General features: G+C 36.6%; 1 protein-coding gene across 4 annotated transcripts in view; it reads right to left on the bottom strand.

Moving 5' to 3' along the window:
* Positions 1-20,786, bottom strand: part of LOC114518875 (LIM homeobox transcription factor 1-beta-like) — a 33,230-nt gene that overhangs the window by 5,111 nt on the left and 7,333 nt on the right. For 2 of the 4 annotated variants that reach the window (XM_028538903.1, XM_028538906.1), the window contains exons 2-3: positions 18,022-18,087; positions 8,688-8,895 (exon numbers count right to left, since the gene is read on the bottom strand). In XM_028538903.1, coding sequence (XP_028394704.1) covers positions 8,688-8,895; positions 18,022-18,087 — 274 coding nt within the window. Of the gene's footprint in view, positions 1-8,687; positions 8,896-9,043; positions 9,907-18,021; positions 18,088-18,292; positions 18,362-20,786 lie in introns of those variants that run through there. The other 2 variants (XM_028538904.1, XM_028538907.1) reach the window with 2 other exon arrangements.

Below are 20,786 nucleotides of genomic sequence, written 5' to 3'. Positions count from 1 at the left end.
TTAAGCAGCTCTAGCAGTGTTTGACCGCCGATATTTATATCTGGCAAATTTATCGAGTATGTTTACTTTGTTCTTATCATGTCAGACCTTAGTGTACATCTCTGGGTTCGCGGTCTGGCTTTGATATTAAGATTAGCATGCTTTTATCATGGGCATTCCTCCTTGCCTCTTGTTTGCCAAGCCATAGATATATCTTTTAAACGGTTTTTAGATTACTGTCATTCAGATTATATCGGTATGCGTAGCCGAGATTCAGTTGGGGAGGCCTGTATGGAACGGTGAACTCAATAATAAACTGGAGCATGGGCTTCAAGGCATTGTTGTGTTAACTTGGATAGACCCTTCATTCCCTCTTAAGTTTTAATATAACTCTAATAGTTCTCGGTAAATTGTTTCTATACATGGCCAAATATCATATTGGCCTACACAGATTTAAGATACAACTTAAATTTGTATCTTAGACGTTATTTACTGAATAAAAGTTGTCTGAGAACTAGTGTTATTTTGTAGCCATGTTGTAAAAATTGATCTGTCACTACATTTAGCTGATCAGTCCTACAATTTGAGACAAACCCCTGTGTATTCTAGAATGTCGGCGTAAGCCGTAACGCTACTACTGTCACTTTGTAATTGATATCCCCCGGGAAGACAAAGCTTTAAGTGATTTCTTTAAAAAATTGCTTTCAATCCAAATACATTAAAGATGAAATTAGATCAAAATGACTTATAGTACCAGGAATAGCGACAATTTGTTCTGTGTTTGTCGCAATTATAATAACGCTATTAAGCTTTCCTTCCCGTTGCTCATTGTTCTATGTAATGCATAATGGCTGTTCTATCCTGTGTCTTGCTCTTAAACGCGATTTTATCGTCATCTTAAAGAAAATCATATCTATAATAATCACTCTTCTTTGGCTTAGCTTGTCTTCCCGAATTCGTAGGACGGAGCCTAAGACTGGACTCTCAGCGTTTGCAGACCCGGACTCTATCCGCTCTATCCCTGTCGGGGCACTGCTCGTAATCAAGTACAGAATTCACGGCTTAAAAGCCCGGTAAACTATAAATTGCTAAGTTATTAACTTTTCAGACACCTATATGTGTCTATGATATGCAGTATGTATTAACAAAGAAATTCCAAGCATTTGTGGACATTCTCTTTCGCGTTTTTTTAAAGGATGAAAGACATGAAGAATATCGCAGACATCGTTGATAGATTTCAATAAGTACTTGGCTGCATACTGTAAATTTAAAACATGATTGTCCCGTGTTGGCGGTCATATACAATACTTTCACATGTATTAAAGTAACTATCAAGTGAAATACACGCATCGCTCTCTTGCTAAATGGCAGAGTAGATGAAATAAATAGATTTTATAACCGCCATGTTGAAGTTACCCCGCTTTTCTACTCAGCAATGCCCGAGAACATATAGTTATAATTGTTTTCTATGAAGACTCAATGTATGTAATTTTTTGCAATTATTTTACTTTAGCTTATGGTTTCTGATTAATCGTTATTTTTTTATCAAATTCTTGACGAATCTCCGGGATCGGAGAATCCAGTCTATATCTTCGTGATCAAAAACGTTTATCTCGACAAAATATATAATCGGGGTTCCTGTCTAACGATATAGCGACGACGCAGTTATATCCACGCACGGCGGTAAAAATAATCGTTCGAGCATGTGGAGAATTTCTGGAGCGACAGATGGTATACGCGCGGCATAGACATACAATAAGGCGTTTTTGCAAATGCAAATTATGGTCGTGAGAACGTATATTCCTTTTCGAAAATTTGCAAACTGCTTCGCGTTCTTGATGGGCCAGCATTTAAAATGGCACATCCTAGCCCTAGCTTGTATATCCCTATTCGTTACTTTTGTTGAGTGCAAGAGAAAGGAAATATCAAATATGAGGAAAAAATATTATATATTGTAGCACAGCAGAGTGTTATTTTTATCCCCATTTGTTCAGCTGTTTGACAAGATTAGTCGCTCGGCAACTTGAAATAAAATGTTATTGCGAGGTTTTGTTGATTTTGTGGCAGCGTTTGTGTCAACAAGGTGACTGGTAGATATTTACAAACGCAGACAATAACTTTTACAACATTTTTACGGTACGAAATTGTGAAAGAGAACTTTAATATAAGTTCTGTGAATTTTTGTAGGAATCTGCCTTGAGGCTTCGCGTATCTTTTCAAACTTGTACGCAATACATGAAATAAGCCGTGTTCTATGATATTGCCTTGTTCACATGCATGTCCAGCAAATAATATACTATGATTTATCTTCTTTGCCTTTGGTGACTCTCTCTCTGTTGAGCTTTGAATTGGATAAACTAAATAGGTCAGTCATAGGATAGACTATATAGTAATGTTATTGTCAAAGCATGCACAGTTTATATAGACTCCATCGCCATCGCCGAAGATCTCAGAGTGTTTAAGGCTAAAAAGAGTATTGTCCGAGGAATCAATCCATAATGTTGTTCCATCACATCACCTGTGCACAATGCACAAGGGAAATCAGTCAGTAGGAATAAAACCTTGAGATCTTTACTCATATAGCTAACTTAACGTTTGTCGCACTTTCGGACGAGAACAGATGACATTTCCTGCATTTGAATACTATATACAAAGAAAAACTCCCCTCTTTTCTCTCTCGAAACTTTGAAACCTGTTCACTATATCATAGAATCTATCTGTCTACGCCAGTGCTTATGAAATGCGTGCATGTCATTATGAGTTATTCAAGCATTCAAGTTATAAAAAGGTTCAAACTGCTATCATGTGGACCATTTTCTTTAAGCATTCTACGCTTTCAATTATTATGACTTTCAAATGGATTGTTGTATATTTAAGTTCAAGGGTGATTTTTTGGCAAGCGTTGTTTGACTTGTTGCTACCCAACCGATGTAAGTATAAGTCAGTTTGAAGTGGATATGTCCATTTATTGTTTACACAGAAGGCTAGAAGCTACGTTTAGACTCATAACATGAATACGAATGTAATATTATTTGTTGTATCTATAACATTTTCCAGCAAAGGATCAAGTGCTCTGAATAAAGCGAACACTTCAAGCGATCTATCTTTGTCAAACACAACTGATTGTGAAGTTGTAAATTGCATGTATACAATTTTTTCCCATTTTATATATATAAATGCTAGAAGTTAAGGTTGAAATTTCTGAAAAAGAATTTTATATAAAAAGATGTGTAAATAAAACTTCCAGGAGATTAGGAGCAATCTTCAGCCAACCAGACTAAACTAACTGACTGACTGATAAATTATTTTTGCGCACTTATGTTTTGTTCAATAGACGCCTTGAATAAAAACACTCTTGAAGTGTGACTGATCACTGTTCCGCGTGCTTTCAAAACACATCTTGAATTAATTCAGTCAACCTGCACGCGTTTCGTCCTTGTCACGCTATACGCAAAAATGTGTAGTTTACGTCCATGTAGCTGTGATACGGACGGTCTTGTATCGGGAATCTTGTCGCTGACATATACATATACATATACTTTCTTCTTAATCATATAGTTGTAGGATAGTTACATTTGAATCTATAGTGTCATGCTTTTGACATGAAATTTTCTTGAAACCCCTAAGACACTGAATATGTTGGGGAAATAGAATCTACCAAGTTTCCCCAACAGCTTTATCCTTGATAATTTCTTTCCTAGCTGCGTTTCTGTTTATTAGCACGCAGATTGAACTAATTCCTCTCAATGTGTAAATGCGAAAGTGACAGTGCAAGTGACCAACTAAAACGCGCCGTCGAAGAAGAGTTTATACTATGCTGCCGGGCAAGTTATATAACGCGTTTAAATTGAAGACAGATTCTAGCAAAACTGAGCTATGTTCGTGCTCGTGTTTACAAGTTGCTATTTAGTCCGAAGGATGTTTATCATTGTCTACAGATTCGTTTGCACTTGAGACAAAAACAATTCTATCCACTATTTCATAAATAGATCATAGCCATGGGGCAATATTTTTGATCACGCACTCAAATATGGCAACGTTGTCTCACTATTTGAAACTTTATTGCTGAAGGTTTACTCTTCGTCTGACAAGTGAGCCGGTTAAGTACTTAACATTCAAGTGTTTAAGCAAACGGTTGCAGAATGCTTAGTATTAATGGCGCATAATTAACGCCAGCCAGTGCACTGAATGAGTGTCCCGTTGTTTTTAAAAATGACAAAATAGTTTAAACTGTCTCCGGTTGTAATTTGCTTCTGATTGTGACAAATAAATTTCTTTATGCGTATTTCACGCGAGACTGGATTTAACAACGATAGATGGAAAACATGGATAATTTTGCTATGACGGTATATATATACAAACTCAAGAATAGATCATAGGCGATCTGCATGAAATTAGATAAATTCTACATGGCTTTAATTTCGTCCTGTCTCGAGGAAAAGTCGGCGATCATATGATCACTCTGATCAGTTTAATATATACCCAGCTTGGCCTTTGTGTAAGAATAGACTTGCCCTGCATGGTTGGGACTAAATTTACCCTCAGTTTTCGTCTGAGCGTTATTTGCAACCACGCAAAATCGTTATGATTGATTAATTTAAAACAATTTCAACATTCTACGATATGCGTGGTTGCCCAAATAATAGGTTGTGTCAGCAAGGCATTGCAACCAAAATATTTAAAATTTTGGTTTGTCACTGAAAAGACAGGTAATAGCTATTGTGCTTTTAAAAATATCGTATAAAGTAAACGGACTCAATTATACGTACTTAGATCTATATAATTTTGTGTTTTAATTTTCATGATAATTGTACTCAATATAAACTTGTTCCAAATATTCACGCAATTTTTTCAAATAATATTCAGTGCTATATACAACTGGTGATATAGGTTGTAGTGACATTGCTTTATAATAGATTTAATATTAGGTTTAATTATGTGTAAGATAATATATTGTATATTGAACCGTTCAGCGTCCCTTTTTTTAATTTCGTCGTCGTAAATAATGCATCGTCTACTTATTCCTTCAATTTTAAAATTTTACGCACAGTAATGTGCCAATAAAATAAAGGCTTTTACAGAATTAAGCGTATAACTATTAAATGGAAGAATGGTCGATATGCAGTGCAATGCAACAGGCTGTATACTATATTGTTTTGGTGTTCATCATAATATCCTACCAATGTCATAAACATTTACGAATTTTCCGAGAAACTAACTTAATGATTCTGCTTTGAATGTCTAGCCACTCTAATAAATGGAGTATAAAACCAATGATAGTTGTAGATCGTTCTAATATTTTAGATTGAGAAAACAGAACATTTTATTTAACGGGTGTCGTTTTAAACACATACATTTTATATCCTTTTACCGCTATTTCTGGAATTCAATATTTTGCAATCCCCTTGCAACAGGGTAGACATTCCATATGTATTGGTCTGCATGCTATATAGTTTATATTTTACCAAGCAGAAGACATGCATTTTATTAAGATGCTTGACACTTTGTCTTTACGTTGCTTGAAATGTTTTCCTCACTATAATGTTGACCATATGTTTCCGAAATGGAATTAGGGCCAATTTTTTAGGCCAATGCATTACTAGGCAAAATATAACAGTTTCCTGAAGAGTATAGACATAAGTAGACATACACAATGGTCTATGTTAGACGTCTAGAATACGCTTGCGCGCAGTTCCAAAACAATTACTTAGTAAAAGGTCATGTTAACCTAATGGTTAGCAATTCTAACACAGCATTCCCACATAACTCAGCCAGTGAAGGTACTAATTCACGCGATGGACGCAATCATTGACTAGGACTATAAGCAGGAGCAAGGTTTTATTTCATGTTTTGTGGTACACCAGACTTTCGTTTTGTTAGTTAACTTTACAACTGCAGTTCACGTTGTATAAACGTACTCTATCCTAATCTTATAAATATTGTCCTTCGGTCTGGTCAGTGTGGAAACTAACATCGGAAATACATCAAGCTGGAGTCATTGCATGTATAATGAGACATCTTTCCTTTACTAATAGCATATTGTCTTCAAGAAATATTGCTAATATAATCAAATATCTCTTTTTTTAGCTAAATCTATCCATCTGATTTACATGCGTGGCTTGCTTGTGAGTCGCGCTGTAATGAATCTCGAAAACATGGCGTGAAAGCCTATAGAGCTAGACGACTGTACCACATTCAAAAGATATGGATTTTATCTTAACAGCAAAAACAAAGTAGTATAATTCTTCAATTTTACACAATCAATTTAATGTATATCTCTTACTGTTGTCACGATTGTGTTTCTAAATTAAACACAAAACGCCTTTATGCGTCCATGCAAATGAGAAATAAACATTTTCAAACTATAGTATACAAGACAACGTTTGGTGCATTTTTATTGTCAGTGTATTATAAAAACCTAATCTGCCGTTCTACAATTTCTGGCTCAAAAATTAAAAAAAATAGAAACAAGCGGTCACATGCATGCACATATTACTTGTATACCTTAAACATCCCGGAGGAGAAATTAGTACAAATTACGACTAAAACTAATATGCAGCGAAGTTTAGATTTGTTTGGGTTTTACTCGTTAAGAAAGGTTTCTAAATGTGTGGTTTATGACATTTTGCTAAAAACAAAGCTCGCTCGAAATATTGGGTCGGTGTAGAATCCCGCCACCCATTGTAACAATGCATGTACATTGTACAATTGCTTCGACCAACTTTTGTGCTTTGTCAGAGTAGGATTGTTAAAAGTTTAGGGTTTTGTGGAAACATAGACATAGATCTACCTTATTTGCTATTATTTTATATGCGTAGCGCAGGATACAAAATAATGATAGTCTATATAAACACGCGAGTCTACAACAGTGGTTCTATACACTACAGAGACTGAGTGCGATGATCTCTGGTTTCCTTTCTAACGCTGTCTCATTGCAATATTTTTGTATTTGGTGAAATCAATAAAAAATATTCAGTCTAGGTGTTTTCCATGTCAACGTGAGAAGCATATCAACTGTACTTGTTTCGGTGGCGACGTATATTCGTTTATTTTCCTGCATGTACTGCCGGGCGCCAAAACGATAAAGGTCGGAAATTCCGAAATAACTTGAACATCCTTTGTTTTTGAACTCATTCTCAACGCTGAGGTAATAGTGTGCGTGCATGCTTAGGGCTATGGCAAGTCAGATAATCTTTAAAACTCAAGAGCTTTGTGTTTTAAATTGGGATATTAACTGATCCGACTTGCAGATTGTAAGAGTCAAAGATTGCTCGTTTGCATGAGATGTCTATCCATAACTTGGCACTCTGCTTTATCAAAACCATATATCATAAAATAAAAGAAAAGCATACATTTTCCCTCACACTAGCGAGGATGCTCAGATCTATATCAGGGGTAAGCCGCCCGTAAATAATTTCTCCGATCTGCAATTCAGCAAGCTATTGCCACGTATAAGTGCACAATTCCATTGAAGTTTGTTTGCATATAAGTTGTCATATTGGTCGTATACTAAAAAAATATAGTGACAGGAAAACATTCTTGGGTTTGCAACTATCGACATAGTGAACCTAATATATATACAAAATAAAGTGTTTTAAAACAGAGATTTCAATCTCAAGATCAATTCCTATACCTCATTACTAACCCATGCATGCAACGTTCGTCTGACAATTGCAGTGGTGAATATCAGTTTAAAAACAAAGACTATATCCAGAGAGATGTCAAACGTTTAAATCGCTTTCGCCACTGGGATATCTTTGGTGGGTTATCAATAATATTTTGGCTCGAAGCAGCATGTTTTAAACCTCCAGACAAAATTATGGGCATGAGTTTAAGGACCTACAGCAGGGAGACCTGATTTATCACGCGTGATCTTTTAGGTATAAAATCATGCTATCTATAATTTCGTAATATTATTTAATTCGGGAATTGAGAACGGTAAACGTTCATTTTAAATAGTCACTACACGTCTTGCGAGAATGAAAAAACCTGATTGAGCCCCCATGGAACTGGCGTAATCCATAAGCACATAAGTATAGCGTATAGGTTTTTCAAGCGCATGTAAAATGCATTCAGTTTTTATATAAATTTGCAACCAGTGTTGTATACATTTTAATGTCGGCTATATCTGCATCTGTGTCTAAACTGTGTTTGTGTTTTTGACAAAGAATTAACTACACCGAGACAAGATTTTGTGGCTTTTGCGTTGGCCAAATTCTGAACCAGTAGCGCTTGTTCTAAACCGCTAGCCATGGAAGCGAATTTTAACGATCCATCCTTGCCACCGGGGGAGAATAGAGGCAAGATTAGGACGAAGCAAAATTTCTGTATAACTCATTGTAAAATATAGCAATGTGACGCATTCAATGATTTGCTCTTGCAGTGCTCATTAAAACCAACAGCGCTAAACGCTTGCCTGTGTCACAGTCAACAATTTTGCCAGTCATCGTAGATTTGTACACATATAGTCCCAATTAAGCAAGTTATCTACTAGTAAGGCAAGCATAATGACTATAGGGAGGGTTTCGGTATGGATAATTACAGAGAATCTTGTGTCGTAGAGTAAGGATCACTAAGTCTGATGGACAATGGGTGATATAGTTTGAGTCGGTTTGCCATTGAAATGTATATTTATATACTTCAATATACATACAAACGCAATGTAGCAAAACAAACGTATCTAGACGCTATACATGCATTTTACTTACTTCTCATAGTCAGTCCTGCAATACAGTTTTCGTTCACGACTGAAACATTTCCTAGACAGTTGAGCATGGCATATACAACATTGCAGACAACTCTCATGCCAAGGGTCTTCAGTAACCTTCATAAGGAATCTATCTTCTATCGCCTGATGGCAGCCGGTGCAGATATTTACTGTGTTTCCAGCTAGACATGTCGTATTGGGATTTCCTCCTAGGAGAAAAGGTGTAAAACTATAGTACGATTAGGCAAAATGTTGCTATGACTATTCATGCCTGGTTTAAGGACTAGGATAACTATATATATATAAGTCAGTTGAAGTCAAGCGAATCATTATCGGTATCAGTGGCTTACTACGCACCATTCGGAGGAAACGTTGTATTATCTCCCATAGTCATTTGGTCTGATTTGTTTATTGGTAAAGAATATGATATAGGCTTATAGAATTCGATCGCAGATTTGTCTCGCGGTATAAAGGACGGTTTCGTGGCTACCGTGAGTGAAAGCGTACTGTTAGCTTGCCGTGTCCAGTTGATTTAGTAAACTTCTCCCCTCACTGAGCGCTGACGCACACACGCTTTGTATTGATTCTTCTATAGCTTCCGTGATTTCTTATCGTTCATGCAGTCTTCGCGCTTTCTCGTACTTCTTGCGGAAGACTGTACCAAGACACCTGCCCTTAGTTTGGCTCAGCTCCTATCTCATCCGCGCTTGCTGTGAGTGTGTAGACAGTGTGAAAAATAAGTGCGTCTACGAATGAATGTGAACTTTCGAATATTAAACACAAAATCCAAGATTCAACGCACAAATTGTGAAAGTTTTTCTTGGCAAGATTACACGAACTTGTCTTCAACCATCCGCAGCCTCGTTTGTTTTGCCGACTTGACTGTGTATACGCGTAAAACACTCGGTTGACATTTACTTTAAGTTGGCGTTGCTTGTCGGCATATTCTCTTTGTTCTCTTTATATGGTTAAAGACATCTGACACACAGATTAATATGTCATGTGATCGCAGGATGTGTGATAGGAGGGGACGAAGAACTCGTCTCCCTTATCTTGGGGAGGGGGCTAAACGATAGGATTCGCTGTTTTAGTAGTAGAAGTGAGTTGTTACTTTAGATTTTGTAGAAGTGACATGATGAAAGTTCTGGACCTGCATACTTTGTGTGGACTTGTGAAACTTGCATGCAGCACAGCAGAACAACATGCGTGAAGCTTACGACTCCACAGTGTCGACTAAGCGGGTGCTAGTAAAATATCAACTTAGATCGAGGATGTCAAAATATACTTGGCGATCAGGTATATTCGTGATCTAGCAGAACATGTTAGCTCTTATAAAAAGACATCTGCAGTTATATAACGGTTATCTTAGCGACGACAAAAAGACCGATCAGACTTAGTTCGTTCGAAACTACATCGGTTGATAGTGTTAGTCCTCTTCAGTCCTGGTGCTGGGGAAATTCTGACATCTGCTCGTAAGATTAAAAGTCAGCCATGCAGCTCCACTCCTAAATATTGATTGGGCAACCTAATATTTGACAGTCTTATTGTATACAGTACGTGCACGTGTATAGTGAAAGAGGTTTGAGCAACGATCACAACGTCATATATTTTTGCACACGAATTGTATACACATTTTATATTCGCTCGCCAATGCGGTAGCAGTGACAACTTGATGCACATATAATTAAATCTTTATCCACACAAATATTGGATTCATTGAAGAAGTGCGTTTTCAAGGTTGTAACGATATTTAAGTGTTTTGCCTTTTTGCCTTGTAATGAAGATTGAATGAGCACAGTCGGGTCTCAGGCCCCCTGCAACTTTGATCTTTTCAACTCATTTCAATGACTTTCCGTCGGCCCGGAAGCTGAGCCAAGAGTGGACGGCAAAAATCAGATCCGATCCTTATTCTTATGCATTGTAAACTATAGTGTCCCGTCACATGGGCAATACTAAAATCATAGACTCACGTCTTTTATTATATATATCAACACTATTCTCTCAGAGGTAAGGGTCAACGGCTGATAGTATCCCTACCCTATCCATCTAGTGTAAGTATAGAGACTGAGAGACTTAGGACTCTCCTGTAGCGATCCCCCACAAGTTCCCTCCGTGAATTAGCTTCTCTCAGTCGGGCAACGTAACTACTTTGTAAAAATGTATTGTTCTTTCTGAAAGCAGAGTATACCTAAGCGAGGAGTGTTGCATGCGACATCAACGAGCTGTTTTAAAACAATATGAAAGTCTCATCTTTGGTAATATTTACAAATTTAGTATGTCTTGTGTAAACGAAGGTCATTTGGATAGATTTATGTATATATAAGTATTTCCACACTTAATCGTTACGCACACGTCGGCAGATCTAAGACTAAGACCCTGGTTCAGAAAAAGCCGATGATAAAACTTCGTTTAAAGTTGAATTATAAAGAGGTGAGATTCCTAGTTCACGTTTACTATCATCCGGACACTGAAAATGACATTGAAATCACAGAGTGTATACAAAATGTCAGAAATGGCATCTGTATATGTCTTATGTCGTAAGGCAAAAAGCAAAGCGGATAATTTCACCTGCGGCTCGGTGGGCTGGCATTGCGGTGTGTTTGACCTAATTCCTTGCCGCTATACACAATTCTTTTGGCCACACTTTACTGTGAAAGTATTGTAAAAACATTCAAATAACCATAAAGTAAATTTTAGTCTATATGCGAAGCCCATTTTCACGCCTTGGTAAGATGCGACTGCATTATTTTTCGTCGCCTGTTGCAATTATTTTAAGTTTTGTTGACACGATTGCGCCTCAATCGTACACCGAAGTATCTTTGCCCCGCCTCCTTCACCGTAACCCTGTCACGGAGATTGTTGTCGGCGTTTTTGAAAGAGAATTGGCGATCTATAGCCATTCAACTGGTAATTTACCCGCCATATTCTATGTGTACATAATATATATCCTTTGAAATAGATCATGAATTTGCTTACATTGTAAGCTATATCATCTTTGCTTGTTCCCTCGAAATTGACTTGTGTGTCTATGCTTGAGTTGCGTTAATTTTCACTTCGCGTGCCAAATTCTCGTGTAAAATTCGAATCAGAGATTTTTGCGCAAAATGCAGTTTTGTATTATGATCTCAATATTTTCTCAACACTGTCCAAACTATTTTTACGACGATAACATCTTGGCGCCCCTGGAGCGCGTATCCATTTTTCTTCACTCCTGCCTTTGACAATCTCTTTATGTGTCGCTGTTCCCTGGAAACATTTTTTGGTGCCTTAAAATGCTCGCCTATATTGACTGAGGTTTGTAGCATTTTCTTTAATGCATAGGCAAATCGTGTGAGACAGGACACCTTCTGAGTAATAGAATATTGACAAGCTTGACTACTCAGTTGAGTATTTGTTGCCTAGAAACTCCTAACGTGTAAATTTTGCAGCTCTCGTCAATATAATGTTCAGACGAAAAATCGCTGTATTAAGAGCACTCTCATGCATGGCCGGGGAGTCATATAGACTTCCTGGAAACCATGGATGCCAGCCGGTATTTTTTCATGCTTCTTTCACTTGATTGGTAAAGTCGCCAAGTATCTTATCTGACTTCTTAGATTTTCCAATGCAGGAAATCACTTGAACGTTAAAATAATATTCCCTATTTCGGCCACTTCGCTCGATTTAAAAAATGTTGCCAACTTTTATGGATAGAAATTTTTCAAGCATCAGATATATCAGTAGATATATAGACTATAGTAATAATAGCACTGAGTAAGGGACATTGCGATCAAACAATAAAGTAAATAAACAATGATTCTACAACGACGTCCAGCTCTACCAAATTTTACTATTTCTCAGTCAATTGTCGTTTACATGCAAGAGTAGTAGAATTTAACACAATATATAGACGTGTAATAATAGCCCGGTTCACACTAGATTCAATTTATTGGCACGGCACAGCAAACATTGGTACCCGTGCCCAAATTTATTAGTGTTCAGGCTACCAAAACAAAGGCCGAACACAGATAAAATGGGCACGGGTACCCATTTCGTGCCGTGCCGTGCCAATAAATCGAGTGTAGTGTAAACGGAGCTAATAATACAGAAAGTTATCAGCGTCCATAAGATTGCGTACAGTCTGAGAACTTCGGACAATTGAGTCCGGTATGCGATGCAGGCATGATTTCTTCGCTTCAATCAAGCAATAAATGCATCTAAGCTCATTTATTGGCTAAAATGTTAGGCCAAATGTTGCATGATCATAATCTTATTTTTGGGTAAATGTCAAATTACGGGGAAATTATTTTATCAATATAGTTTGAAATAATTGGTCAGTTGGAGATTTTGGAAAATGTCTAGAAAGTAGAACGGTTCTTCTTAAGCATTGTAGACGGTATAGGTTTTTCCTGAGCAGTCTTCCATCAACAAGGCTTGTGGGTCATTGCAAGTATAAACTAATGTGAATTGCCACAGCAAGAGTTCACAGTAAGTTGTCGTGATTCAACGACCTGGGTTACTTCATCATGTTTGAGCGTGTTGATAGATCGCGTTGAGACCACTCAAGCCATTTATAGCTATTTACTCAAAAATACCGCTTGTTTGCTTCAAACTAATAGCATATCCGTCCCCTTGACTGGCGAAGAAATTGAGTGATAATCACTTGTACAACGCATTCTTGAATCATATTAGACGGGGTATAATCACTTTCGCGGCTGATATTCCATAGAAAGCAACGCAACTCTCCTGTAGAGAATACAGTTTTCTCTTAGTGTGTAAAAACATTTTATCAAACCGCTTTCACCACCTAAAGTCATGACTTTTTAGTTGGCATAGTTTTGTCTATTCGTTGAAGGACGAAGAGAAACACCATTTGCCAATGTTTTGGTTATCTATCTCAAAACTCTCCTCTCTAAACGTCGTTATATATATATGAATACCAAAATACTTTACTTCAAAATACTTGGGTACTATTATACACCCAAGGTACACCCCGCCTGTCAGTGATTTGTGCTATTGTACAGTTGACTAATTATATATAGACTATATACGGACAAAGTCATGCTACATCAACGAATCTATCCACATCATCCCCACCCTCATTCCTAATAATACCTACATGCAGCATTATACATTTGCAATCAAAAATTAAATCTAAAGTAAGTCTTGTCCTAATCCAGGCCAAGGTATAATCACAGCTATATAGTATAAAACCCTCCCTATAATTCGGAGAATTCTCACCAGAAGAATTAAGGTACAAAACAGGTATTAAGGTATTTACAGTTTTATGTGTATATGCAATCACAAAATTGTAGGTTATCTATGAAAACAAAGGAATATAGAGACAATTAAATGCAATAAGAGATTTAGACAATTTAAAGCATTTTTTGAGTATTACTGGGGCGGAGACCTTGATGATTATATCTGTAAACTGGATTACTCTATCAGTTCAAACATTTTTTTTCTTATAAGTTTCCCTATAGTGTTTTCTGGGTATCAATTTCTTTAGCATGCTCAGAGACTAAACAATGGGGTGGAATATCTCAAAATACAATTTCTGTGGTCCATGTCACAAGGTACAAATTTATAAACAAGCTTTTGGAATGCCTAGCTGACCAGGAATTGTGAGACTGAGAGATCTGTATATTGAGACTCGTTCCAGTTTTCGCGTTCACTCGTGAGACATATCAATTGAGAAGCACACCACCAACATCGTAACGACAGAGACGATTTAGTCTTTCTGTCTGCTAACCTGACAGCTTCACAATACCTTACCTTTGGATAAAAGTTACTGGTATGGAAAAAAACAGAAAGAGACTAGTCTTACAGTGAACTAAACTTTAAACACTAGGCCAGGTAGCAGTGGTTCAGAATATGGAGAATAGTTAAGAATTAGCGGAGGAATTTGCATATATTTATGCGTCTTATTTTTATAGCTATCGGTTTCTCTCAGGCAAATCACTAGACAATGGTCGGAACGTTGTCACGACGCCGCTTTGCATGCTGTCTTGGGAGCATCGTCGCGCACAGTCTAAACAAATGACAAATTTTATACTGCAATTATCGAAGTCGTTTACGAAACGACAGGAGTTCACTGCAAGTTAAGAATTGCGCGCTCGGTGGCACCGCGGGATCCCGGTAGGGCATTGTTGGCCGTATTTGAACGATAATTAAAGTGTGATAGATCATTCAAATGACATCTCAACTTGCTCGCGAACATCAAAGAACTGCAGCTGTGCTTGCTAGATTTGTCTTCTCCAAAGCGATGCATAACTAATCTTTCTTTTGTACAACATTTGATTTCTTGTTAACATGCATTTGAGACAATTCGGTTAAGATTTATTATTTTCTTTTGTAAACACTGTCAATAAGCATCAATATCTTCGCTTTTAGTCCATACAAAGAGCTCGATTTTTTATGGAAAAGTGAAAAACTGTGAAAAGTAAAAAATGAAAAATATATAATCGAGATTAAAAATTCTTGATGCAAGGTAAAACCTTTTCCATGCACACTGACTTTATTCCGTTGGATATGATTTTTTTTTCGAAAAATTTCACATTGTTCCTCGAAACTAAATGGGACAGCTAACAGTAACATACATCATTATTCAGCCTTTAATATATTCTAAACAGTTTCTAAACATTTTCCTTGAAGAACCGAAAATCGCCGTTTTAAAAAGCTTGAAGCATCAAATTGATGTCTGAAGAGATAAGTGACAAACTACTGCGAGTCCATTTTTTGGATCAAAACAAAGATTTTTTTGTCTCAAGATTTCAATTACATTAAACAGTCCGGCCGGCATTTTTTTAGCCACTATTATGTATAAATGTTTGATGCAAGTCTCTAGGTTGCGATTCCAGCACTTTCTCAATTCTAATTTAATTTGAAAACGCGTAGTCATGGCTCCAGAGCCGATATTTATTGATGCTGTGACGCGATATTAATTAAATGCAGATTGGGCAGACTTAGGCCCCAATACTATAGCTGTGGCACTCTTATATGTAGGAGTTAGGTCAAATTCTGTAGCAGGTAAAATACAAATTTCGCAAACTATAAAATACAAGATTTCAATCATGACACATAAAATTCAGTTTCGGTTGCACGTTAAAAATCGAGCTCTTTCTGATGTAATTTCAACTGGGAATACAATACACGCGTCATCTATAGCCTCTATAGAGTAGAATTTGCGGATAATCAACTAACTGGGAGCAAATTAACGGCAACAGGAATAGTTTAAACGATGATAATGATTGTTGTATTTTTCAGTACCAGCGAAATCTAGAAATGTCTGGCGATTTTTCAATCCTTTCGTGAATGATCCCTTTTTTATACCTGCCTCAATTGTGCATTATAGTTTTAATGGTAAAGCATGCATGCCCCTGAGTATGCTGAACACAATTACTAAGAGTGCTTCGATTTAAAGAATCGTATTAGATGTTTCATTAAGGGCACATAATATTTTGTTTGTTTGTAACAGCGAAACGTAATTTTTATAAAGTAAGGTACATACTGCATGGTTAGGATAGACGGCGCTTGTCGGTGTATTATTTGCTCAGTGTGGTTCTTTCACAAGCATCTGACCTACCTCTTCTTAACTGGCCTATATCGGCTTGTATACTCATGTCTGACTTGACAAACAAACTCAAGTAGTTGCGAGAAAACACAGCTCAATTATAATAAAACCTAGACACTTTGTTCTTTGTTCGGGTCACGCATTATTGCACTTTACTGACACTGTTGTTGCAAAATTTTTCTTCTTGTCAAAATGTAAGATTAAGCATACATCTTGTGACTAAATGCATTAAACTTATTTACAGAGTTGCCAAAACGTGGCTAAACAAAGCTGAGTAAACACAGTTTCGGTCAATAATCAAGCATGACGGTGCATATTCAAGTATTTTTACCATTCTTTTTAAACGAAAAACATTTAATGCAAAAATCAATAATATTAATTCCAGTTTAAACTATTGGTAAACTTGGTTTCTCAGTTTATATTTGGTTTTGTTTGATTATTTTGTTTTGCATAAGGTAGACTTAGTAATTCTGGTAAGCAATGATAACCAATTATAATAACCAATGATAACACTAATAGTTGTGCAGTAATAAAGTATTTTAGCATCAAATCACAAATGTGGTATAACAACTGCCTAAAATAGACGACGTTTCGAGCTGAGGGCCTTCGTCAGGAGAGTTAGTATGACTGTGTTAGTGTTATGCTAACTCTCCTGTATGACGAAGGCCCTCAGGTCTTAACGTCGAGAAGTGTTTTGTCTATTTTAGGCAGTCGTTATACCACATTTGATGCTATATTATTTGAAGACGCTGCCACGCTGCTCCCTGGTTATATCATTGGAAAGTAATCAAGAATATATATTGTTTATGAAGGAAAAGAAAACTAAATTGATAAAGAAGAGAGGAAGTCATTACCAGGAAATTTTATACGAGTTGTTTTGAAAGTTGGAAGGGACTCATTTCCGACATTAACCATATTACTATGAGGGTGTGATGAGAAATCTTCAAGCGCCTGTTTCCGTCCGATCTGCGTGCTAAACTTTCAAAGATAATTTACAATGATAAAAAGACTTTAGGTATGCTATATCCCTTCAAGGATCTTTTAAGCATGGTTCTTAGTCAGTCAATCTTGTTGGATGAAATGTTGGATTCTTCTATCCAAAGAGGTCCAGTAAAGACTAAAGATCATCTCACATCGATCCATTGTTTTTACAGGAGGAAACCTTAATAAAGGCTACTTTATTTACAATGTGTTTTTAAGTTAACGTTCTTCCTGTATGGAACTGGCGCCTTTCTCGCATCACACAGGGGGAAGTCTGCATGGTAAGGATTATCCATTGATTTATTCTTACTTTGGTTCAGTGAAGGAAAAGGTGAAATAAACTAGCTTAAGAAATACCGGACGTCTAAATGTTCTCCCTAGAGGTCAAGTTAAGGGTTATCGGCCGTCATATTGTTCTTGCTCTACTCCGTGAGGTTTTTTGGTATCTCATGAATTTCCGTATACAAGTACCTGCCGAACTTTTTCTGTTTGTTTGCTAGATTTGGATTTCTGCAATATAAGCTATCAGTACTAAACTACTATACCATGTATTCCTCTTTAAAAGCTTATTGTGATAGACGTAGCAGATGAACATCCATCTACAAAATGCGAACAATTCACACCATGGGCAACTTCCTCCACTATGGTCGTGCACCTATCTCTTCCGCCTCATAATACGGGCATACTTAATACTTTTCTCTTTCACTTCCCTTATTCAACCCCCCTTACTCGTATCTGATATGTTCAAATGAAATGTTAGATAAATTCGATACTAAATTATTTACACCAAATCATTTCCTACCCTCTTTCTTCACTTTTGACATCATATGACAAAGTTTTTGGCTTCCCCATGGGTCGTCTGGCATATCTTAATGAAATTGATGAAATAAAGAAGTTAGCTACGAGAAGCAAAACGAGCATTTTTAAATTCATTCCTCCCAATAGATATCATACTGCTTAATAACATTCAGTCCCCTTTCGTGATATTTTAGTTTACTTAACATCTCATGATAAAGTGGGGAGTATAAGCAATTGATTCACAAGAAACATTTCGTACAGAAAAGGAAATTTACCATTCTCGTAGCCTGTTCCATAAAACATGGAAACGAGGCCATATTGATCAATTTCCCATGCCCCGATGGACGACATGGCCTTCTTATCGAATATAAATATTTGATGTTTTTGTTAATGCGAAGATTCGAACTTCCTCGTAAACAAACCCAGGTGAAAATATAGGCAAAGTATTTTTAGCAAACTTAGATTGCGGAGCTGGACCTTATCCTGAGTAACTAATATACTTTTGTCTTGTAAAGTGTGGCTAAAGTTACGCCATTAAGCAAGCGGTTATACGCTCAAATTATCAACGCTCAGAGGCTACGCGTTGGTATTTGAAGTAAAACATTACCGATGTTTTAACCGATGATGCATTGTTCTAAGCGATGCAAGTGGCATTTTCACGCAGTGTGTTCATTAGTTGAAGTTATACTAACAATTTCTTGTTCAACACGCTTAAAGGTCATCACTGCACACTAATAATAATAGTAATAGTTGCCATATCGAGGTTGTCATAAAACTGAAGAGGTCGATAAAGACTTTGTAAAGAATTTCAACAACATGCAGAATTTTTGCTGCATGCATTTAAGCTTCTGTTTTTACAACCAACTTACCACTGTATTATTAGTCAGTAAATGCAAAAATACGATACATATAACTCCAATTCAGTCTTTCGAATTGGTATAGTTTAAGATCCCAATTTTCGCTAGACTCAGTTCTTACTGATGTTATCAAAATCGAGGAAATTCACAGCAAGCATGGTGCTATCGTTATGGTTACATTTACAGGTAATCTCTCGCTTCGATAAACGAAAATTAAACTCTCAGCAAGAGCAACGTGCCTAGCGTTTGCCGGCCATCGATATCGCTGCTTTATTTTAATTATATTCTGAAAGCTATTGTAATTATATTGTTTATTGCTTCACAACGTGTCAAGGGGGATGAATTTGCCAGCAGGCGTTATTACAGTATTTTACACTTACTATGCCACGACTGAAGTAAATATTTTCGAAATCGCCATCTTGCTTTCCTTATTTAATAAATAAAAAGGCTGCTTTAGTCCGCCGGACGTTTAGCACAAAAAGCTGCGTCTGTGACGATCTACGTTGCTGAGCACCGCATAGTTGGCTTAGTTGAAAAAAAATTATAAACATGATGTATTTTTCTCGATTCTCTGATTTTTACCCGTGAGTCCATGAAACTTGAGTCCATGTCAGTAGTATTTAAGTCCAGTCTTTGCCTAAGTTCTTAAACGCAAATTAATATTTCCTCTTTGTATAAATCCACTTCAAAACGTTAACAACCTCACGAATGCACGGCAAACGACGCACTTATCTCAAGTACTTACGGATGTTGAAAGTATGATAACATTTGAAAATATTTACTCAGAAACTCTAAAACATGAGCGGCTAGTCCAGCTTTCGGGTCTGAAGATGCAATGAAAACTACAAATACATTTTTTAAAGGTCTCTAAATTTTTGTGGTTGTAACTTGTAATTTTATGATATTAGTTATACTAGGAAAAGCTCTCTTTAAGTTCAATAGGTCATTCCTTGACGTATTGGTTGAGTATCGAGTATTCATTGAGTATTCGTTCATGGAGGTCCGTCCACTAAAGGATGAACGCCTTTGTTCCTACCACACGAAAAACCCTATATTGGCTATAATTTTCAATTTTTTTCTAATGCGGAAAATTCAGAATGTCTATTTTTTTCATTGCTTAGTATTCGAATAGTGAGGACACTGAGGAACCTAGGTGATAATGATACTGTATTTTGAATAAATCCGTATCCCATCCTTTCTAATTTCCCAAGGTGTTCTGTAAGGTTTAGAGTAATAGCGCACTACTTGTAAACAGGAATTTATAGCCAAGACCTTGACCAAAACAAACGTAATCAAACTGATAGCTCTATCATTTTTAAAGTGCTCTTAGTGGAGGTCCTGACCATTGCGGTTATAAACTAATCCATCAAACCGAATAGGTCATGGAAGGACCGTGAGTTATTTTGTCGTCATAGCCAGGAATTCAGAACATCAGGTTCAAATAACAAGGAAAGATATACAAATGAAAATGTGTGATTAATCAACATCCTTCAATTTTGATCTAATATATACTACTGAAATTTGTTAAATCTCTTAAGATTCACTTGTAATTTTATGTGAACTGTAACGGCAAAACTGTTCTTCTTCAAGGAAATTAAAAAATAGTTCTTTCAACCTGTTTACCATTAATTCATCTGTATCAATATCCATCGATTACAGTAGGAAAAGGCGTGCACTTCCTTGATGGCAAAACACATTTCTTAACAAGATTTGCAAAGGATTCTGCGTTGAATAATTATTTGAGGATAATTATAAGAATTTAGGGTATGGCTTAGTATACTATCAAAAAATTGTTCACAGCTATTACTTAAGGAAATAAAATTTAGATATGTCAGTCGCCCTTGAACGCATCTTTGTGTTATGTTAAGTGACAAGACGGAAAGCAAAGATTTCTACTTGATATTACCGGTGA

Source organism: Dendronephthya gigantea, unplaced genomic scaffold (assembly GCF_004324835.1).
Source record: "Dendronephthya gigantea isolate DGI-Jeju-01 unplaced genomic scaffold, DenGig_1.0 000012F, whole genome shotgun sequence".
In the NCBI taxonomy this organism is placed as follows: domain Eukaryota; kingdom Metazoa; phylum Cnidaria; class Anthozoa; order Malacalcyonacea; family Nephtheidae; genus Dendronephthya; species Dendronephthya gigantea.
This window is presented reverse-complemented; position numbering and strand designations above follow the sequence as displayed.